The sequence below is a fragment of the Rousettus aegyptiacus genome, unplaced genomic scaffold, assembly GCF_014176215.1.
Source record: "Rousettus aegyptiacus isolate mRouAeg1 unplaced genomic scaffold, mRouAeg1.p scaffold_m13_p_3, whole genome shotgun sequence".
NCBI lineage: Eukaryota > Metazoa > Chordata > Mammalia > Chiroptera > Pteropodidae > Rousettus > Rousettus aegyptiacus.
Genome location: NW_023416306.1, coordinates 94,668,707 through 94,692,191, shown reverse-complemented (window position 1 = coordinate 94,692,191; position 23,485 = coordinate 94,668,707). Strand labels below are relative to the sequence as shown.

Genomic DNA, 23,485 nt, shown 5'->3' with positions numbered 1-23,485 from the left:
AAAGATAAAATAAATAGAGAAAGATTCTCTCAGTCGATTAATTCTCAGCTGAGACTAATGTCTTTTTTAAAAAAATGAGTATATCTATTAAAATATTTCGAAGTAATTTTCTGATAAGTGCTTATTCATTAGTTTTATTATGATCCATTGGCATTGATTCATGATTTATTCTTGCAACAAAAATTTATTGAGTAGTTATTGTGTACAGGCATGGTGCTAGTTACTGAGTTTATAATGATGAACAAAATGGATAAGCTCTGCCTCCAAAAAACTTAGGTTTCATTGAGGGAAACAATACAATACCAAAAACTTAAATTTCAAAAATGAACAAGACTTTAATATCAACGTCGTTTGGTGAAACTCCTGGGCGGGAGAAGGGTGTTGTATGCCCCCTTCCAATCTATACACAATAAAAATGCTTAGAATGATTCACAAATAACATGTTAAGTGCAAGCACAGTGAGCACCACTTATTAAAAAGTAGCAGTATTCATAATATTTAGTGAAGGGGACCTTTTAAATCTGACAAATGATTATTTTTGGCCATGATTGTAAGTCAAATTAGATACTAACAGTAAGTTCCTAATTTGAGCATAAACACATTTTTCCTCGGCTAATATTATAAGACTCTGAAGAGTTGAATCTAGGTTGTAAGTGATTATTTTACTTTTAGGCATTAACGGATTATGGAATTGTGCTTCTTCTTGATGCTGGAGAAACTGTGACATTAAATACCTTCATTAATCGTGGACTCATCTATGAAGAACTAGAGCAGCACAATTCTGCGTTAGAGGTAAACCTCGTTTACTTGTAAAAATGAAGCTACTTTATTTTACATGTTCACTTCTGAAAATAGTGAACAAAATTTTCTTAATATCAGTTGGTTTATATTAATGAACAATAACTCATTTTTAGCAAAAAATTATATTGAAATACTTTGAATGACTGATAGAATACTCTTTGTAAAAAAGAGAGCATTTTTACTTTGTTTTGATTACAAACAGCCAATATATTAAAAAATTTTCTGATTTGATGAAATATTAAGACCATCAGCTCCTCCCAAGAGAGATCTTAACTTATGCAAAATTCAATTATTTGGCAAATAAAATGATTTATGTATTATTTATTTCTCTGCCTGGTGCTAATTCTTTTTCATTCATAATTTTCCTCCTTTCCCATTGAAAATATATCAAGATAAATCTGTTACTTTGCATTGGGCAGAAAATAGTTGCTCAAAATAGGCTGTTGAGAATAGTAGAAATAGATACTCAGAAATGCAATGGAAGATATCATCTGCAAGAAACAAATGGTTAAAATGTATTTCTTTATAGAATAATTAAATGAAATTCACCATTCTCATTTTTTATCTTATTTGTATTATCTATTTTAAATTACTTTGGAATTAAGATTAAGAGATATAAGGCAAAAAATAAATAGCAATTTGAAGTTTGCAGTTAAATAATGGTAGTTTTCCTTCTTTGTTTCTGAGGAACAACAATAGAACATCATGCAGTGCAGTGTTTTCTATTTATTTTTTCACCTCCAAAGATGGCTTATATTATTTTTCTACTTCTGGAGTCATCTTTTGAGATTTTGCCCCACAGAATTACTTATTATCAAGGAAGTGCCCAAGAAATCTTATCCTATGCAATTTATACTGTGACGAAATGTAATTCCAAGAGTTGAGAAATATCATTTGGAATTTCTTCAGGTAGGGAGAGCTAAAGAACTTTTTTGTTTGGATTAGGCAAGAAAGCTGTGAAACGCTGGGCAACAGTGTTGGGATGAATAAGTGAGGAAGATGGGGGTTGGAAGGAAAAGACCTCAGCTGTTGGAAAATTAAATGCAGGGCCTGTGTTACCGGGGAAAAATATTTAGTACTTAACATCAACATACCAGGTTCTCAATAGTGCTGCACAATTTATAATTGTAATTTACAGATGAGGAAGCTGATATTCAAAAGAAGTTAAACAAAGTCAACGAGAAAGTACTGGGGCAAGATTTGAACTCAGGTCTCAAGTGATTCCAAATCCTGTGTTCTTGCAAAGCAAGGTACTGGCATTGGCACTGAAGATATAGAAATAAATAAAACAGATTTCTAGTCCTCGAGGAGCTTATGGTCTAGTGGAAATCATTCTTGATGCCTCTCTTTCCTCACACCCTACCTCTAACTCGTGAGCAAGTTTAGTCAGCTCTACCATCAAAACATATTTTGCATTCAGCCATTTCTCATTTTTGCCATTATGATCCTCTTAATTCAAGCCTCAACCATCTCTCCCCTGGACTGCTACAATAGCTTCCCAACTGGCCTCTCTGCTTCTGCTATTTCTCTACATGCTATTCTCCACGCAGCAGCCAGAGGTCTCTTGAAAACATAAAGCAGATCAAGTTATTCCTCTGCTCAAAACCCTCCAATAGCTTCCCATATCACACTCAGAATAAAATCTGAACTCTTGACTGGCCAGCCCTTCATGGGCTGACTGCTGCTCACTGATCTGACTTCATTGTTAAACATTCTCCTTTCCTCCACTCAAGCCAGTCCACTCTGGCCTTTTGCTATTTATGACTTGGAAGTGCCAGGCTCTCTTCCTGTCTCAGGGTCCTCACACAAGCTATTCTCTATACACAGAGTGCTCTTCCTACTGATCTGTGAATGGCTCATGCCCTCCTTTCATTTTCATTTTCTGCTCAAATGTGACCTCCTCAGTCAAAACCAAGTAGATTAATTAAAATAGAATATTTAAAAATTAAAATAATCCAAAATAAGTCTGGACAGGGAAAGCAAAGAAACAGAAAGCAGAGGGGACCTAATAAGAGGGTAGACCTAAATCCAACCATTAGGCATTACATTTAATAGACATGGTAAAAATATACCAATTAATATAATGAGAATGTCAGATCAGAAGTTTTTTAAAAAGCCCCACTATATTCTGGCTACAAGAAACACAGTTTAAATATATTGATATAGCAAGTAAAATTAAAAGGCTGGAAAAAATATGTCCTGCAAACGCTAATTAAAAGTAAAAAAAAAAAAGAATTTTTCTCTATGTAAAGTAAAAAAATAACTTGAAAAGTTAAATTTAAAAATGATGCAGGCTGAGGAAGAACCAATGAAGAAATATGACTGAATAATAAAAGGGCTAGATGAAGAACCAGGAGACAGCAGTCTTAACACTTACCCAGGACAAATTTTTTAGTGGGAATTACTGATTAACAGAGAGGCCAAGTAGAATGAGTGCTGAAAACATACTAGTTAATTGATAGTTGTATGATCTTCATAGGAACGCCTTGATCAGGAAGCAACAGTATAGCATTTAGACCAGCATTGTTTAGGAAGTTAATGGTTAGCTTGTTGGATTGAGAACATCTGTTTATCTCTTTGTCCTATTGAAAACCTATCAGGAAAACAGTAAAGGAATAGAAAAGATATAATCACCTAAGGCTAAAAATAGTGGAAAAGAAATGTTGAGGCATCTAAAACTACCATTCTGGATTTTAATGCCTCAAACTTAAATACAAATGGGTAGCAAAGGACCCTACACTTGAGGGAAATAAAATAAAGACTAAAACAAACAAATTGTCTTAAGTGCAGGGATGGTGGGAGGAGGGGAAGTGTGTGGAGTGAGTGTAAGGTAGTTAAATTCTGTCCTATGTGAGAAGTTAAATATGATACAATGCTCATGTTATTTTGAAATGTGAAAATAAATAACAGAAGAAATAACAGCAAGATGTAAAAAGACTTGCCTTTGGGGAATGGGACTCAGGTGAGGAATGGTGGAGCAGGCAGTCTCTGTAAGCATTGCAAGTTTTCTAATTTTATTAGACCTTATACACTATATACATGGGTCACTTTGATAAGAATAAAAGTAAGCAAATAAAAAATGTCTTTATATATGAATTACAAATTACAAAATGAAATTGGTCTTATTAAACAACACGAATAATAGGAAGTTGTTGGTATTTGCGGATGTGGAGACAGTGAGTGTTAACTATACTTTCAAGGAAATTGGTAGTGAGTGACAGGAACTAACTGGAAAGACAGGGGCAGGTGTAGTTTATGGACAGGGAGGGTCGAGGGAAGGCATGTTAGGTTTAGGTTGAGACAGTGAGGCAAGGATGAAAAATACAGAAAACAGCAGGAATCTAATGGAGAGAGCTTCCAAAGGAGATTAAAGGAACGGGTCAAGAGCCTACCCTCTGACACAGAAAGGAGGACAGTGTGGATGAAGTTCCCTACAAATAAACTCACCAGTGGAGGGCATTTGCTTTGTATGAGTGACTGTGTGGTTTGTTATTTATGTTCCTCGTATTAGAGAAAAAAATTAATGCAGAAGAGAAAAGTTATAAAAACTACCATTAGTTTTATTGTAGATAGTAATCCTGATAGCTATTGTTTACATCTATTACTGATAATGATTAATTATCATAGAGTATAATAATGATTATATATAGAGTCAAGCTGACTGTTGAAAGTTTTATCTGATTGCAAAACTAAACTTGGTATTCTCAACCTTTTAAGTCCTTGGTCACTCCTCATAACGTCCAAGATTAATAGAAATATTTGTAATAAATCTCGCTTATACTTGTAAGTTTGCCTCCATTTTAATAAAACGATCCTCTCTGTGGCAGTGGTCCTCAGCCTTTTTGGCACCAGGGACTGGTGTTCCAATGAGAATCTAATGCCTGATGATCTGAGGTGGAGGTGAGGCGGTGATGCCAGCGCTGGGGAGCGGCTGAAAACACAGATGAAGCTTCCCTGACTTGCCCGCCCTCACCTCCTGCTATGTGGCCCAGTTCCTGGGGGTTGGGGACTTCTGTTTTAGGGGAGTTATCTGGTAACATTTTTGATTAGATTACATTTGATTAGACAATAGATTTCTTATTTTCTCCCCACTAGTTCCATTTAGTATAAAAATATGCTTCAAGAATCTAAGTGGGGAGTCCACATTCACAGATTAGTCTGTGACTAAAACCTTCCTCTAATAATATTCTGGAGGCTCGGTTTGGCACTACTACTCCCTCGCCACCCCCAATATTTTTAGAAAACTTGTTCTACCCTCCAAGACAGTCAGCATCTTCCCTCTGGTATAGCCAGAGAAGGTTTGGAGCATGAGAAAGGGGAGAAGGAAAAAGGGGAGGGGAGAGACTGTAATGGTTCGCTCCTCTTCATTTGGGTGGAAGCCAGAACTCTCACACCTGCTCTTTAAGGCTGTAGGGTGTGGGCCTCCTGCCTCCACTTAGGGAGCCTGGAGGGATTTCCTTTTGCCACCGCAGGGGAGTTTACAGTGCTCTCCACTTTTTAACTTGGTCACTTGAGGTTACAACCAGAACTGTCCATGAATATTCCTGCTGAAGCAGCCCTTGGGAAAAAGCAAAACCATTGCAATTCACGTGATAGTTTGATATGTAGGTATTTATTTAAATATTTTATTAATTTCAATTTAGTGATGTTCTTATTTTGCTTCAGGTCTCAAATACTTTTGTAGGGCTTTGAAAAGCTTATGAGTTTCAGACACTGTGTCTCTGGTGCCTGATAGAGGACAGTGTTCAGCGACAGAGGCAGGCTCTCTTGCAGACTTAGCATTTTTAATTCTCTTAAACGAGCTCTTCCCCAGGGCCATTCGGGTCCATCCCAGCTAAATTTCCTAACTTAAAATCTTGGGATTAGAGTTTCCGTTGCTCCTCTCAGGAGGTTTCTAGGATCCCTGGACGAACTGATACACTTCTCCCCCGAAGTGTGATTCCAAAGGTAGGAGCAGCCTCAGCTAATCCACCCAAAAGGCCCTTACATGGCCTGGGTGTGTCTGTCTGTCTGTCCTACAGTCATATATAACACCAAAACTTCTCTATAGGTGAATTTCCATTTCTATATAGATGGGCAAGTCTCTGGTGGTATACACTGGGGAAAAAAAAAAAACAATACAAAGAAAGTAAATGAGATATCATATTTTACATAGCAGGGCAAAACCATGGGAAAAGTGAAGACCAGTAGCACAATATTCTGAGTGAGTTTTCAGTTGTGGGATTCCTCTGCTCCATCCGTTTTCACTAGATGTGATACTAAAGGAAAAAAATAAAGTTTTAAGAAGATGTGTATTTTAATGCTTGCGTTAAGTATATTCGTGGTAGAACCAAAGTCAGAAGGAAGTTTAAGAAAGCACAAAAGATAATATTGCAAAATTAACAAAAATTTATAATACTGTTTCAGGATTTTAAACAAGCTGCACTGATAAGCAAGACTAATGTGAGCCTTTGTCAAGCTACTGCCATGTGCTATTACAGGTATGGAGTGCAATTATGTTGAAGTTAATAAAAGCAAGTGGGACTATCTAATAATATAATGGAAGAATGGAAGAAAGAAACAAATATGTGGAAGAGACAAGAGTACAGAAATGGGGAAAGACAAAGAATCCCTTTTTAGAAGAGGGGAGCACACCTGTGTGTCGTCATTAGCATCTTTCTGCCTCCTAATAAACTATTTTAGCCAAGTCTGCAAGTAAAATCCTACATCATGGTATTGGAGCAGCATCTGATTCAAGCCCATTTACTAGGGAAGGACCTAATGTTAGACAGAATAAAATCACATATAGCTTAAAATGTCTAAGAATAAATCAAGTAATTAATTTTATTTCTAAAATGAAACTAACTTTTAAAAAGCATGAATGTTGGGGGAAAAAAGGTGATTTCAAAAAATTATACATTTAAAAAAATTGCATTTAGAAAACATAAGTCTAAATTTAAAACTAATTAAAACAAGATTAATAAATATCTGTAAAACCCAATAAAATCTACAAAAACATGTTATTTAAAACATTATTACCTGTTTCTGGGATTATTGTAAAAATAAGTTATTGAAGGGGAGGAAGAACAGTTCCATAAAGCTAAAATACAGAAGAGAATCAGTTTAAAATTTTCTTTGAGATAATATTAGATAGATTTTACTAACTATAATGTTTATACTTCTACAAATACATTTGACATCTAAAAATTAATTTCTGATCATTTTGCTTTTAAAAGCATAGAAATTCAGCATATGAAGATTTCAATGTGTGATAAAATATATTTGGTTAAGTAATAGCTTACAGCATTATTTTTCAAGAGAGAAACAATAGTTATTAATTTGAAGGGGAAATTAGGATAGTTTATAAATTACATAGACTAGACTATATAAATATCTAACTCAGAAAATAGACATAGTTCAAATGAATGAGGAAGTCAAAATTTTTTCCCCCTTTGAGGGCATAGATAGCACTGCTGCATTTTCCTACGATAGTTAGATTTTTTATTTTATGAACATCGTGATATAATAACTGGAACTTGTGAAGGTGTCTTTGGATCTAAAGACCTAAACTAGGACCCTTTATTTTATAAAGACAGCAAAAGATAGTCACAGCATTGTCTATTTTAATCCAGTAATCTTTATACAATCCATCTCTTTAAATAATTGTCATTCTTAAAAAGAGATGCAAAATGATGACTGATGTGTTTGTTTTGGTGGGTGAATACAGACCAAAAATGTCTGAGGTCATTGCATTTTCTTAAAATTAAAAACAGATTCCAAAATTTCTCTCAACCTCATTCCTACGTTTGGCAACTATTAGAGTCAGTAAATTTCTCCGTGTGTCAGTTCTCAATCTCTTTCATGAAATGTAATCACTGAATATACTGTATGGCAGAGACTTCTTAAGCTGATACTGCTTTGCAATTCCAAATAACCAACTTTCATCAGCCGACTGGAATCTCTTTTGTCCTTTAATAAAAATAGAATTTAAATCAACAGTAAATCCCTGATAACGCACAGTCTCAATTCCATGTGTTTTAAATTTTAAGAGTTTTACTAAATTTTACAATAAGAAATGTTTAATGATTGGTTATATTTTTCATGAAAAATATTTTTGCCTTTATATCACAGCAGGATAATTTCTAAGTATTGAGATTCATTATTAGTGTATTACAGTGGAGAAAGTAAAAATTTTCCCATTTGGAAATTTTAAAATAAAGAAATAAATATTTAAATTTTAGAGCTTTGATCTTTGAACTCATGGGGTTGCAGACTTTTGAAGTATGCCTTTGTATATCTCTGGTTCTCACTCTTGTGGTTGCTAGGAGACAACATTCCTTAGGCTGAATATCCTACTTGTTGCCCAATTTGGTCACTAAGAATGTTATGGTAGAGTTAATTTTTAGATCTCTTTGAGAACCACCTTCAGATGGAAAAAAAAAGTCACAGGGAGAGCCTGATTACTCAGTTATGTGTCCCATCTACTTTTTTGCTGCAAAACATTTATTTTACTTTTCTTATATTTGCATAAAAGATTTTTGAATCTTTGACTCTGCAAGCCACATTCTTTAGCTTTTGGAGGTATTTATGATTTATTTGAACAACTCTGTAGGGCACATTTGGTCATGTATGTGATTAATTTAGAAAGTGCAGTGGGCCTTTGCATCTGTGGCCCAGCCTGCAAGCTCAGTACATGATCCATAGTCAATGGACACTCAAATGAGAATCATACACCTTCTGTCAGTGATCATATTGTTCGATACAAACATGCTTTCTTTTAGAAAAACTAATTTAATATTTTTGGTAACTAATGCTTAATGATTTATATATCAATGAACATATATCCTGACATAACATGGATACTCTACCATATTTTTCCATTGTCTAACTGTCATGTGGTTATTTATAAAGAGCTTCGATCTCCAGGACACTGTGTGATATACACATCTTCAGAAACATGAAATTGCTGTTTCTATAGTGGCAGGGAGCTGGGGGGCCTCTGGCTTTGACAGTGTCACCTCCTCTGGACTTGATTTTTAGTCATCATTTGCTTTGAAGAGCTTGCTAGGGAGCTTTCAAGGTCCCTTTCCAGCATTAAAGTTTAATGATTACTTACTTAGAACAGACTGGATGCTTGTTAAACATTAGTGCTGATAATTAGATAGGTATAGAAAATAGCTTTCTCCATGCTGATGGAGATTAAATACAATGATTAGATATGCATATGAGATGAAAAAGTTACTCCTTTATGAAGAAATATTTGATTCCATCACCAGCCCTTACTTTACCTCAAGAGAATAATAGGGAAGAAAAGGAGAGTTATCATTTAGTCACATATATTCACAAGTTAATAAATAAAATGTATTTTTCTTCTTTTTCTCTTCTTTCCTGGTGTCCAAAAAGAAGCACCTGTCTTTATAGAAGATCTGAAGTAAGGACTCCTGTATGATAAAAATTAGGTTCCTTTCATTTTATAAAGAAATGTTAAATATGTATACATTTATTATAATTTGATTTAAATAGTGTGATTCATCAATAATAGCTGATCATTATTTTTTTTATCATATTGGCCACTGAGAGCTGTTATAAACAGCTTCAGGAAGGCCATTCAGCCTTTTAAAATTCTGAAAAAAAACCCCAAAAACCCTCTAGAACATCATTCCAGCATATTCTGGTATAAAATTGGTTCCTACTTCCCCATTTTCCTTTTACCATAATCTTCAAAGAACCTGTTAGACTTCCTGAGGTCATAAAGACTTATGTACTTACTTCCTATGATGGATAATAAAAAAGAAAGATTTTTTTATAAAGGTCCATGCAAATCTTTATAAAAACATATACAAGAAAGCACTTAGATAATTCATGAGAAAGCATCAATATTTTCATTTGTTTTCAGAAATAAGGAGTTTGAAGAAGCTGTCAATTTCTTCACCTGGGCTATTAATATTAACCCATGTTTTCTGGATGCTTACGTTGGACGGGGAAATTCTTACATGGAATATGGTCACAATGAAGCCACCAAGCAAGCACAGAAGGACTTTCTGAGAGCATTGCATTTTGATCCAACATATATAAAAGCAAGAATTAGTTTAGGCTATAATCTGCAGGTAATTATATAAGAACATTTTAGGTCATGAAAGCACCTTTTAGGCAAGAGCAAGAATATATTTGGCCCTTTACTGGCGATGGGGATACATGCTATTTCTTTGGTTAGGAACATTTTACCTTTCTCTTACTGTTAGTATCCAGAGTTACAGTGGGAAGCAGGGATTTAACTAGTTTCAGGGAGCCTGTGCTAGTGAGATGAGGATCTTTTGAACTTGAGTGTCTTTAATGCCTGTACCCCTTTCTACCTCACCCCCACACTTATAGACAACTTTTAAAATTGTTTCATGAGTATCACATATAAGAACCTGGCTAACATATGTTTTACTAGCTCATACCTGAGCTCCATAGGTTTTGTCCTATTTATTGAATTAGTGAAAAGCAAAAGGGAATAAACAATATATGAAAGTTTTGAAGCGGACTCCAGCCATGCAGTACGTCAGACAACCATTACACAGGGACTTCTGACTTCAGGTCATCTTCCAAATGGCAGTGAATTAGAACATAGCGGGAAGGCAAGATATCAAGCATTTGCCTTTCAGCAAGGTGGAAGAGTGCTACTGTGTTGCCGAGCAAGTTTCTAAGGCTTCTTGGGGACACTCAGAATTGGCCCATGCACTCACCAAGCTGTTTGCACTAGTAAAAAATGTAGTGACATTCTTGGAATAAGGTGCTGAAAGTGCTATATTTTCTATAGAAAGGAACTGAATAATCTAACACTTTTTTTAAATTTCTTTTAATATTAAAAAAATTTGAATAATGGGCAAAAATATGTTCGGATTATTACGACTTTCAGAAATTCCTCTTAATAATCTGCCATTACAGTTGATTTTTTTTTTTCATTTAAAAATAAGTGAGTTTGGCTGATCTCAGACTAATAATAATGGAGGTGGTTGTTGGGTTTGGTGGGTATATTGAGATATACCCAAGAACTTATTAATAAGGAAAATAAGATTGCCTTCTGAGAGTTAACCATAGAGTTAGCCATTATTGGATCACAGTAAAAATTTGCAAAGTCTGTTTAAAGGGACAGGATGACTCCCAACAGTTAGAGCTGACTGCAATCCAATGAAATGTGTTCTCTCTTACTGCATCCAACAGGCTTTTACTGAGCACCTAGTATGGAACAGGAACTGATCTAGGCCTAGGGATACAGCAATGAACAAATTATACTTGGTTTTTCTTGTAGAGTTTACTACTTAGTGGAGGGATGAGCATGAAGCAATATTATGAATAATTAATTATATGCATAAGAAAGGAAAAGGATAGGTTTGGGGAAAATTTATAAAAGGAGAACCTAGCTGTGTTTGAGAGGTAAGGGAGGGCTTTTTGAGAAACTAACATTCAACTTGAGGTGTGAAAGACTAGTAATTAGTCAGGGGTAGGAGTCGGGCTAGGATGCAGTGTCCCAGACAGAGAAAGAGACAGAGGACCCAGAAGATGGAATGTTATGGGCAAGGGAGAATGATGTGAAATGAGACTAGATAATTGAATAATGACTGGAGGTGAAGGCCTTACAAGCCAGTTGAAAATGTGAATATCTCTAATCAGGGCAGTGACATCAGATTTGTGTTTTATGAAGATCTTACTTGGTATATATCAACTGGCATGAGGAAGAACTGAATCAGGAAAGAGCTGAAAAAGGAGAGTTACAGAGGCCCATCCAAATCCTGTTCAGGGGAAAGAGTGACGTTTTTTTCAACAAATACTACAGATTTCCCTACTATGTGCCTAGCACTAAGGATATAGAACTGAGCGAAACAGATGTCAAGAACAGAGAGATATAATCCCAATGCAAGGTCATTTGCAGCTTAATATTCTAATAACCTAACCTCAATTTGCCTGATTCCTTGTTTATCAAACAAACTTGTGATGATGATATTGAATTTCATATAATTTGCCCAGAGGGAAAAGATTTACTGGTAGAAAAACAGTGTCTAGTTACCCTATTAATTATATTTCTTATTAGTTTTATGCAAGCGTTACTGGGCTCAGCTGGGTTAGTGTGAGTCAGCTGCTGAGATTCTGACAAGTTGGGCTTTTGAGCCCATGAGAATAAATAAAGGACAGTCCCTGGACCATGCTGAATTGATCAATTCACTGCCTTCCTGTGATGAGGTATTTAGTTGCCAGTTGGTCTTCTCCAGGAAATACTCTGACATCATTCTATAAATAGTGCCCCTCTCTTGACCTTTTTTCTTATTTTCCATTTGGTGCTTGGTATGTTTGCATGAATTTTCCAAAGAATATGTACAGCGATCCAGAAATTTCAGATGCTGGTACAATTTATCAAAATAGGTTTTATACCAGTAGTTCATGTGTTTATTTACTCAACACATATTTATTTTATTATGTATATTATGTATAACTGGAGTTTCGATGCTAAGCAAATAAATACTGTCCCTGCCTATGTGTGCAGAGCTCAGTGTAAATTTTGTGGTGATTGTTTAAAGCATTGGTGTTTCACATGGGGGCCATGATTTTATGTGGTCTAAGATTGGTATCAAAGATGACTGGGACAATTGGATTTATTTTGATTAAAATTTCAGCTTAAATAATCAGCAATTAGTCTATTGGATGCGATCATTGTATAGCCTATTTCCTTTTAAAAAATCTTAGGTTTAGCACAATATAAATATGCCCTTACTAAAGGTCTTATTTGATTAAGTTGGACTCATAAACATTTGTCATTTTATGGGTAATTTTCAACTTCACGTAAATGGAAAATTATTTTAGGCCCAAGAAAAATTCCAGAAAGCTTGGCACCACTTTACCATTGCCACAGAAGTTGATCCAAAGAGCTACCTAGCCTACGAAGGAAGAGCTGTTGTCTGTCTTCAGATGAGTGATAATTTTGCTGCCATGCAGGATATTAATATGGCCATAAAGGTAAAAATCCACTTAGATTATATTATCATTAACATAAATTAATACCATCAATTAATAGGGTCAAGTAAAAAGTTCTCTGTTACTTTTTTAAAATGACTTGTAGAGAACACAACATTTGTATTTTTGATGTTATTGTTCCGGGAGATTCTCATAGTAAAGTGTTATTATGGCTTACCAAGTTTATAACCTAAATGCATTTAAAATTCAAAAACTAAATTCCTGATAAATGTTGATTCTGAACAGCAAATGTAATTTATATTTTCTTGGGACATGAAAATTATTTAGTAATAAAAAATAAACGCAAAAACTAAAATAATGTTCTGGGTTTGAAGGAACTAAAGAAAGAACTAAGTAAACTCCCAGATTCTTCTGTAGTGAAATGGCAAATAAAAATCTTAGGTTTTGTGTACAGTGATAGAGAATCTCCTTTTTTCCCCTATATTTTGGATCTATAGCTACAGATTCAAGTAGATATTGTAATATTCGAGATGAAAAAAGAGCTGAAAGATAAGTGCCACTGCTCAGGACAAATAAACATAAACTATTTAATTTCTTCTTCGGCTTTAACAGAGCTAAACCGAAACACTTTTTGCCTCTGTCTGTTCTTTGGAAAGGAACTGAGTAAAACTCTAAAATTATTTGTTTTAGTACAACCAAATCAACAACAAAGCGTTAACATTGAACCAATTTTACACTCATCCTTTCTCAAAATATTTGCTCTAATGGGGTTTCTCACCTGAACTACAAAATTACTGGTTTCCCACATGTAGATTTCTTAACATTCATTTTTGCAGACATGAAATTGGAGATAAATACTATTCCCAGATGCTAAATATTCATACTGTTATATTGCAGATGAACACTACAGCAGAGTTCTTAACAAATCGTGGTGTGATTCATGAGTTTATGGGTCAGCAACAGAATGCAATGAAAGACTATCAAGCAGCAGTTTCTTTAAACCCCACCTACTCACTGGCTTACTTTAATGCGGGAAATATCTACCTTCACCACAGACAGTTTTCCCAGGTAATGTGAATTTCCTTACCATTTTCTTTTTAACACTAAATGCTTTCTTTGGTATATATAGTTTCAACATACAATTTTTATATTACAGGCTAATCATTCATCAGCTCGTCTTAAAAAAAAGTTCTATTTCAAAAGAATGTTTATAATTTTTTTTTAAATGTTTAAACTCTATGGATTTCTTCTCCTCATTAACAACAACCATTCAACATTTGTCCAGTAAACATTGTTTTGGACTACCCGAGTATCAACAAATGCCTTGCTAGTCATCGTGGCCAGTTGCCAGCCTGGAATCCTCTGCACTTTGTGTCCACTTGGCCAAATCTTAGACTTCTTTCAAGACTTCTTTTATGATGTGATTATCTAACTCGACTTAATTTCTACCTTTTTTAGAGTTCAGTTACTTACTGAGAGAAAGGTTATCTGAATGTTAGTTCTGGTTTTATGATGTCTTAATCTCTCATAATATATGAAATAAAAGTGTTGGGTTATCAGATGATATTTTTTACATTTTAAATTTATTTTATTTGAACTGTCATGCATTTAAATGATTCAAATTCTAATTTTTAAAATCTGTATTTACTCTTTTGTCCAGTTTTTCTTCAATTTACCTTATTATTTGTCTATCTTTTTGAGTCAGAAGCTAAATTCATCTATTGTCATCCATTAGTTTCTATTGTGATAAATTATTAAGGTTATGCCCTTTCCTCAAGTACTGCTTTTAGCAGTACTTTTGGTCTTCGATAGTTTAGTTGTTATTTTCCCCAAATCTTGCACCTATAATTTTATTTTCTCTTTGACTCAAGAATAAATTCATAGGCATTTAAACTGTCCAGGTAGAAGGGCTTTTATATATTCTAATTTTGGTATTTATTGAATTTTAATGTGGTCTAATATATGCCAATTTAAAAAATATTCTGGGGGCCTTTTCGAAGAAGAGTTTTTACTATCAGGATATAGAGTTAAAGTACATATATAAACTCTACTTTATTAATTATATTTTTAATTAGTCAATATCTATTTTTTTTTCATTTGGTTTATCTTAGACTGGGAAAGTCCAAGGATATTTAAGTATCCCATCATTGGTGTGAGCCTATATGGTTTTCTTTATATTTCTTATAATATCTGCTTTATGAAAATTGCCACTGCATCAATTCATGTATAGATATTTGTATATATTACATATGCATTACAAATTGTAGCCTTCAGCATTATAAATGACTTTTTTTTGTCCCTTTTAAGGCTCTTTGGAATAAATTCTACTTTATCTGATATAAAGATTGTGACCTCTGATTTCATTTGGTTTGCTTTTACTTGGTATTCCTTTGTTCTTCTTTTTACTTTCAACATTTAGGATGCTTTGTTTTAGATGTCTCTTTTATATAGCATAGAGCTGGATTTTGCTTTAGAAGCCAATTTAAAAAATTTTTTAATAAGCTAGTCAAACCCATTTACATTTCAGCATAATCAGTATATTTGGCCTTAGTTTCATTATTTTTATATCATTTTGTTGTTGTTGTTTTCAGTTATTTTAAAAGTATTTTGTTTGGGGGTTTATTTATTTATTTTTTTCAGTTTTTCTGATATTTAGGAAGGTTTACAGTTTTGCTCTCTCTAGTGATGACCTTCCTAGGCATACCTTTATACCCTTCATTTATGTCTTTAGTTTCTTTACTATGAACAATAAAATTACCTTTAATCTCCTCTTCCCTTACTCCTCTCTTTTATTTAATTTAAGTTAATAATATTTTCTTTTAAAAAGTGTTTATATTTATATTCTTATATACCAAGCTTATTATGTCAGTTTTCATTTCACTGTCTCTGTTCTCCCATTTTGCTGTGAGTTTCATGGTCCCCTCACTGCCAAAGGATTTAATATTTGCATACTGTTTTGTTATTCTTATTTCAAATTTTAGTTTTAGTATTTCAGTTAAATATATTCAATTCTCATCACCAGGCTTTTTGCCAAAGTTTCCCCCCCAACCAACCATTTCTTGGTTGTCTGAGATTAGTGCTCTAGTGGAGTCCTGAGAAAGAGCTCATAAAAACAATATTTCTTGATTTTTTTCATACCTGTTTGCCTGTAGCCTTTGTATCTTAAGGAGTCATGTCTGGGTTTAAAATTCCTGACCCACTTCTTTCTTGAGCGTCTTCTGTTGTCTGTTTTTTGTTGTTGTCTATATGTTCATGTCAAGAAGCCTGATGCGAACATGATTTTTGTGGGTTTTTTTTTTGACTTCTTTTTGTTAGAATAACCAAAGATTTTTTTTAAGTAAAAAAAAGTTTACCAAGGCATATCTTAGACATGGCCATTAGGGTTGGAGTTATCAAGTACACAGTGTATGTTTCAATATGTAGGTATCAGAGAAATTTTGTTGAATTCAGTGGGAAAAAATTTTTTCTGTTTCATTGGGAATATTCATTATATGTGTGTGTGTGTGTGTGTGTGTGTGTGTGTGTGTCTATATATATTTGATATATATATTTATTTGATGTTCTTTGACTTCTATATGTCAATTTTTTTTTCTCATTTCTTAATCTTTCAATTTCTTTTTCATTTTCATTGTCTTCTTCAAATCTCTCTTTTAAATCTCTACCATATTTTCTGAGGCATCTATTTATCTGCATGTGGACCTTACAATTCAGGCTTTTTTAAGCTTTTTTTCTTAAATACAATTGCTTCTTTAACAATTCTTTCCTAGTTCATTTTGAAATGTTATGTTATAGTTTTTATCTAGATTATAGCATTTACTCTTTGTCTGGTGAGTTTTTATATTTCCAAAAATTAAGTTATTTTTCATCCTTGTTTTTATAATGAAGGTAGGCACATTACTTTTATGTTGTTCATATTTGAATGAGATAAATTATTTTCCTAGTCTAATAGCAGAGATTCTTGTGGCAAACAGGGTATGGACCAAGATAACTGTTCAAGTTGGGCTCCCTCTGATGCTATAGCAAAAGACTTTACACTATGACCTGTCTAGCCTAGCTTTGTTTGGGAAGGCTTCCCCCACAAGCCCTGTGTTCCTCTGCATTTTTCACAACCCTTTTAAAACAATGTACACATTTTTTAAAAAAGTTGTTTTAATTGCTTGTGTTTTTTGAGAACTGTCATCTCTATATTTTTCTTCACCACCCAATACCGTCACCATACTCCTTAACAAAATGACCTTTAGGTCACCTTTATGTACAAAGAGGCTATGGTTTGTGTCTGTATTTTGCTGGAAAAATTCAGCAGATATTTTCTGTTTTCACCTACTCTTAATTCTTTCAGTCTCCACATATTTGCAATGTACCCACCATGTGCTGAACTTTTATAAACACCTTGAAGATACAGAGCTGAACAAGATAAGGAAAGATTGTTTTATGATGTAGCTTATATTTTATTGAGGGAAGAAATGGAAAATACATAAGAAAATATTTGTAGTGATAAATGCCTAAAACGGTCTCATATATACATTATTATATCAGTATTAGCATTTTGGTGAGACTATAGAAGATTACCTGGGTAGATAGTGCAGGTGGAGAGGAGGGGTTCAAGGACAAATATTTAGAAGTGAAATAGGGAAGAGATGCCAGAAAGTAGTCTGAGAAGGGAGCATCCAGCCAGGATGATAAGAAGAAAAGCAGGAGTGTCTGATATTACCTCAAGAATGAAGTGCTTTAAGAAGAGAAATGTGCCCCATGTCAAATCCTGCTGAGAAGTCAAGCAAGAGGAGGATGGAAGAAGTCATTCGTGACTTTGGCAAGCACATTGTTGGAATAGCAGTGGAGGCAGAAGCTTGAGTGGAAAGGGTTGTGAAGAAAATGCAAAGTGAAGAATTAGAGACAGTTCAACTGGTTCAAGAAATTCTTCTGTAAAGAGGAGTAGTGAAATGGGGGTGCTAGCTAGAGTGGGATAAAATATGGTTTTTTTTTGTTTTGTTTTGTTTTTGTTTTTTAAGATGAGGGCTATTGATTCATGTTCCTCTGTTAATGAGAAGAATCTAGTAGAAAGGGAGAAATTGTTAATGCAAGAGTGTGGCAGAGATAATTAAGATCAGAATCTTTGAGGATTTACTGGAGTTAGAGTTTGAAAGTTGCAAGGGTGGCTCTTGAATAGAGCAGGAGACGGGATGCATTATGTCATGATGGAGAGTTGGGGCACAGTTGAATGTAGATCAGTAGATTTTGATGGTAAACATTCCTATTGATTATATTTTCTCCATAGAATACAAGTATCCATTATTAGTTAAGAGTAACGGTGGATAGTTAAAAAGGGGAAGAGAGTAGCTAAGAGTTTTGAGGAGAAAAGAGAAAATGAGAAATGGTTGTTTTAGAGAGTGGTAGGGTGAGCACACTATGGAAGTGTGGTAGGATTACCTACCTAACGACATTAAGTTCTCATTTGAGGTTTGTACTTATGAACTTAAAGTGAGATCTTAACTCTATACTGCTTCATATACAATTTTTTCCATACAGATTCAGTACTATTTGGTGTCACATCACAATTGTTTCTGTGTGTTCATCTCATACCTTCTCACTCCAATTAGATTGTATGCTCTTTAGGGCCAGGAATCACACTCTTTCTTCTTCTCCCTATATTTTCTCACTCAGAAAGCCTGTCTATACCCATGGCTTATACTGAAGGTCAGCCTCCACCTTTCTTCTGAGCTCCTAACCAATATTTATCACCTGTGGCTAAAACTGGACATTTTACAAGTGCATTAGAACTAAAAAAAAAAAAAAAAAAAAAATTCTATATCCTCCGCTTCTAGTCCAGTACTTCTTCATATATATCCTCTCTCAATTCAAGATGTCATCTTATATAAAGTCAGTTGAGTAGAAACATCAGCATCAACCATAACTTTTTCTTCCTCACCTCCTTCATCTAATCCTGTCAGTTTTGTTTCTTATTTTTTTCTCAAACACGTTCCTTCCATTCCGTGTCTTCTGCCATTGTCTTAGTTTAGCTGTTATTCTTTCTCAAGTTAGGTCATACCCTGAACAACTTGCTGACCCCTATGATGAGCCTGGTTGACATCAGTGGTGAAGCTCGATGCTGGGACAGAGAATTTTTGAAGGTATAATTCTGTAAGGCATGAATGAGATTTTCGAAGCTCAGACTTCGGCGGACAGCTGGAAGGCTAATGTTTCCCCAGGCTAACAAGCCAGGGTCAATTGCCTTAAATTTCATCAAGCTCAGAGCACTCTCTGGCTGGGTCCTAGCAATGTCTCTCTGTATTGTGGAGTTAGTGAAATTAAGACAATATAGTGCCAGGGACAATTTTCTGTTTCCAGAAAGATTTAGGATCCACATGAGAAGGAGACACTCACATTTTAAATGTATTTGTCTTTAATAACTCTCTGGGTATCATGTATGAAACTATTTGGTTAGATCTGATATGTGGGGTTTTTTTTTTTTTTTTTTTTTTTAGTATGGCTCTATTTCTTCACGACTGGGATCACATTAGCTGGGCAAATATTTCATCTAAAGTACATTCTGTCCTCTGTCTTGATATATTGGATGCTTGGGCTTCACAGTGCACACTCCCTCCAGAGATAAGCAGACTTGGAAAGTAGTTACTCAGCTATTTTAGTGTGTTCTAAGCCACTCTGTGGAGAATATTCTTATATTCTCTGCTTCTCTTCGCCTTTGTTTCTGACTGTACTGGAAAGAAGATTTAGGGTCAGGAGGAGAAAATCTCTCTTAACAGATTAAATAACCTCTGGAGGGTTAAAACATGTATGTGTTCTAGCTTCTTTTATCATTAGTTAGTGAGTTAATGATTTTAAACCACATTTAGATGAGCTACTTGTATGCATCATGAACTGCTGGTGACTTACTAAAACATAATTGTATCTGCTTTCTAATTAAGTACAAATGTGAGGGCATTAGACCAATTGTTAAAAAATTAAGGCCACCCATTGCGGTTGGTGTCTTTGGCCTTTAATTGCTTCATAGTTATTATTACTGTACTTCAAGTAACCTCAATAAATTATAGGCTTTCATTTCTAAGTAATTTATTTGAAAGCTGTCATAGAAAATTACATTTTTCAAAGTTAGGTATACTATTGTATTTTACTAAGTTTTATTATTTTAGGTGAAGTAGATGTTTGCTTCTATCTGATTGAGGTCATGCTGTTATGATGTATAATTGGGTCACTTTTATCGATCATTTATTGGTGAATTAAAATGAAGACTAAATTGCTTTTTCAAGGAAGTCTTGGCCCCGCTTGGAGTCTTGGAGTCATTCTTTTGCCTTATTTCTGATGATTCTGAGTCTAGACTACTCTTTAGGAGTAAATTCTTTTTGAGCTCTTCACAGAAGAGTGTCAATTCTGCTGCCATCTTAACAGATGCTTAAACTGCACTTAACTGCAGCTTCCTGGGATGAGATGGGTTATAGAATCTGGATCTAATTGCCTCTCAAAAGCCATAGGCAGCCAAGTTCATGGAGGATTGCCTGAGGGCTATGATGTATCTTCATTTGTAGACACTGGAAAAAAATAATATACTAATAACAATTGAGTCCTTACTAGATTCTGCATATCATTCTCAGTGCTTTACTATTAGCTCACTTAATTCTTACAGCTACACTGGCAGTAGTGTTCTATTTGTTATCTCCATTTTACAAATGAGAAAAGGTGAGGAAAAAAGAGCTTTAGTCGCTCATCCAAAGACATAGGGATAACAAGTGGTAGAGCCAGGGTTTGAACCTGGAAATCTGGCTCCATGGTCTGGTACCTGGCCGCCATGCTATCAGCATTTCATTTCACCCACAATGAAAGTAAACTGAGGACAAATCCCTGGGAAAAAGAAAAGAATAGTTCATTGAAGGATACCGAAAGATGATCAGAGAGGTAGGAGAAAAACCAAAGAGACACTCTGTCTCAGAGAGAAGTTTAAGAAGAGAGGACAGATCAAGAATGTTCATGCCACAGAAATGTCACTGAAGAAAAGAACTAGAAAATGTCCATTGTGCTGAGGACATCTTCGACAAGAGTAGAGCTCATAGAAGAGGGGGAAGTAGGTAGAAGTCAGATTGTGATTATTGGGGGAAAATAGAGTGGTAAGTAATCAGAGAGAACAAGCTTAATTGTGAAAACTGACTTTTCCTTTAGGTTAAGTTTTAAAGTAGGAGCCAAAATTTCATCCATCATGGAGTTAGAGAAGAGATTCCCATCTTGAGTGGTAATGTGTCTAATCAGCATCTCAAGCTTTTGTGGTAAAGAACTCATTTTTTAAAAATTTCCACTTTGTCATTGATCAAGACCCTGGCACTGGTCCACTGACATTGTCTAGATTTGCCTACATGTGGTGATAACATAAAGAAGACCAACTGTTGGTTAGTTTTATTATTTTTTTACATTCTCTACAGAAAATTCACATCCTTATCATCCATATCTAGGGTAAAGTGCTTCTACTACTCTCTTGATATGCCACTGGTCTGAATTTTAAATTAAGAGTAAAAGTGCTTCGAATTGCTGTATAACTGCCAATTAAAATATATTCAAATGATTATCTTTATATTTTATAGGCCAGTGACTACTTCTCAAAGGCTTTACAATTTGATCCAGAAAATAAATGTGCTATGATGAATCGAGCTATCGCAAATACAATATTAAAGAAGTATGAAGAAGCAAGAGAAGATTTTGCAAATGTCGTTGAAAACTGTCCCTTTTGGGCTGCAGTATATTTTAACAGAGCACAGCTCTACTGTTGTTTAAAGCAATATGAACTAGCTGAAGAAGACCTAAGTAAAGGTATATTTTTTTGTAATGTTTTGGGTACGTTTACAGTGGTTGATGTGTTTGTTTTTAAGTAACAAAAGTATAAAACCATCACGTTTATTTGTCTAGATAACTTACATTGGAATTAATGTTTTTCTACACCATATATTTAATGTAATTAATATGGGCTCCTTTATGTAATAACTTATAACATTGGGAAGTGAAGATATAGAAAATTATAAGGGAAATTGTATACAAACATTGTCAGCTTTTCAAAGAAAGATGTACGGTGTTTCCCCAAGTTAATTTCTTAGGAAGATTCAATATTTTAAATTTAACTAAATGATTAAGTATATATGAAGAAAAATGTTTTTGAATAAATAATATTAAAGTTGTTATACTGTAAAATTTTTATTTTTTAAAAATGAGACAATTTGGTCATGTTAGCATAAAAACATATCTTGAAATTTTCTTCTTTTACAGCTCTGTCTTTGAAGCCTAATGATGCTCTAGTATATAACCTTAGAGCAGAAGTTCGTGGTAAACTAGGCATGATTGAGGAAGCTATGGCTGACTATAACCAAGCGCTTGATTTTCAAGACCACGTTCAGTGATCTCATTATATAGACTGTGGTTTCTGTAACAGTTTAAAGAGCTGTTCTATTAGAAATTGAAATCTATTTGTTTAAAACCAAGGTTGCACTGTCTTCATTATTGTATTCATTATGTTTAGTCTTCTATATAACCCTTTCATGTATTTTAACTATATTTATGTTATATATTAACTTAAAAATCTTTAGATCATTTTTTTGCATATGTGGGACAACTCAATAATTGAATTTTTTCATAGGGTGCAGAATTTAAATGGGAATATTTCTTAAGGTATATTAGCACTTCAAATATTTTCTTTAAATTAATTCCTTTTGAAATAATACTGCATGATTGTAGAAAAAGTGTCATCGACCTTTTTATCAATACCTACTCATAATGCATTCCACAGTATCCAGATTTAAAAAAAAAATACAGAGGTGACGACTATAACGAAACTGAAGTCATGCACAATTCCTGTCTCTTTGTTTAAACAATGTCTGTATAGGTCTGTATTCTCCTGCAGCTCATATTCCTCAACAGATTAACACATTTCTTTTGTTCCTGTTGCTGCTCTCTTCCAAGGGTAGCGCCTATAAAGGTTTCGAGCATCCAGGTTCCTTGAGATAGTTCCCTCTGCTTCTTTAATGCATATTCATAAAAATATATAAAAATCTCTATATACTTGTAGTTAGTTAGTGCTTCATAGATGTTGACATGTAAAAATAAAACAGCTAAAAAATTTTTATAGAATATCTTTTGAGTGACCTAGAGAATCCCTTTCCTTTATCTCACTGATAATAACAAGGTTTCCTGATTTTAACTAATTCAGACTTGCTTCACTTAGTTTATTTTCCTTAATTTCATCCTTCCAGTACCTTTCCAGTTCCTGAGAGACCTGTTTTCATCGAGATCAGACATCATGGGAAAAAAATACCTCTATCCACTCAGCTTTCTTTGATTTTAGTTTATGTACCATTTTTTCACAATGGAAAGTTGATTTTAATTTGAAAGCTACTGTGGGCATGCTTCGCACTTCTCAGGAAGATTTTCTCCCCATGAAATGTGGTTCCACATGAGGATAGGGTCATCATTCCTGAGTTATTTCAGGTGGAGAATCAGACACACTTAATTAGCCTCTTAGATCCTCTTGCCTTTGCTCCTCTCCAGGACCTTTAGTCCTAGGCCTGGCCACAGATGAGATTCAGACCAACATCATGCGCCCACAGGCAACACCTTACCTGTTACACAGCCGCATATCTACTCACCGACTGCCCTGGGGCATCTCAATGCTGAGATGTTGGAGGCCATGGGATCCTTCTGGTGTCCACCCATGTGCACTGCAGATGGGCACCAGACCTCAATCCCTGTCAAGCGATCCTTTGAC

General features: G+C 34.5%; 1 protein-coding gene across 2 annotated transcripts in view; it reads left to right on the top strand.

The window, feature by feature from the left end:
- TTC6 (tetratricopeptide repeat domain 6) overlaps positions 1-22,551 on the top strand; it is a 182,775-nt gene extending 160,224 nt beyond the window's left edge. For both annotated transcript variants that reach the window (XM_036239179.1, XM_036239180.1), the window contains 7 exons: positions 673-792; positions 6,208-6,281; positions 9,677-9,887; positions 12,622-12,774; positions 13,630-13,800; positions 21,318-21,543; positions 21,994-22,551. In XM_036239179.1, coding sequence (XP_036095072.1) covers positions 673-792; positions 6,208-6,281; positions 9,677-9,887; positions 12,622-12,774; positions 13,630-13,800; positions 21,318-21,543; positions 21,994-22,124 — 1,086 coding nt within the window. In that variant the 3' untranslated portion in view covers positions 22,125-22,551. The remainder of the gene's footprint in view (positions 1-672; positions 793-6,207; positions 6,282-9,676; positions 9,888-12,621; positions 12,775-13,629; positions 13,801-21,317; positions 21,544-21,993) is intronic.
- The last annotated feature ends 934 nt before the right edge of the window (positions 22,552-23,485 follow it).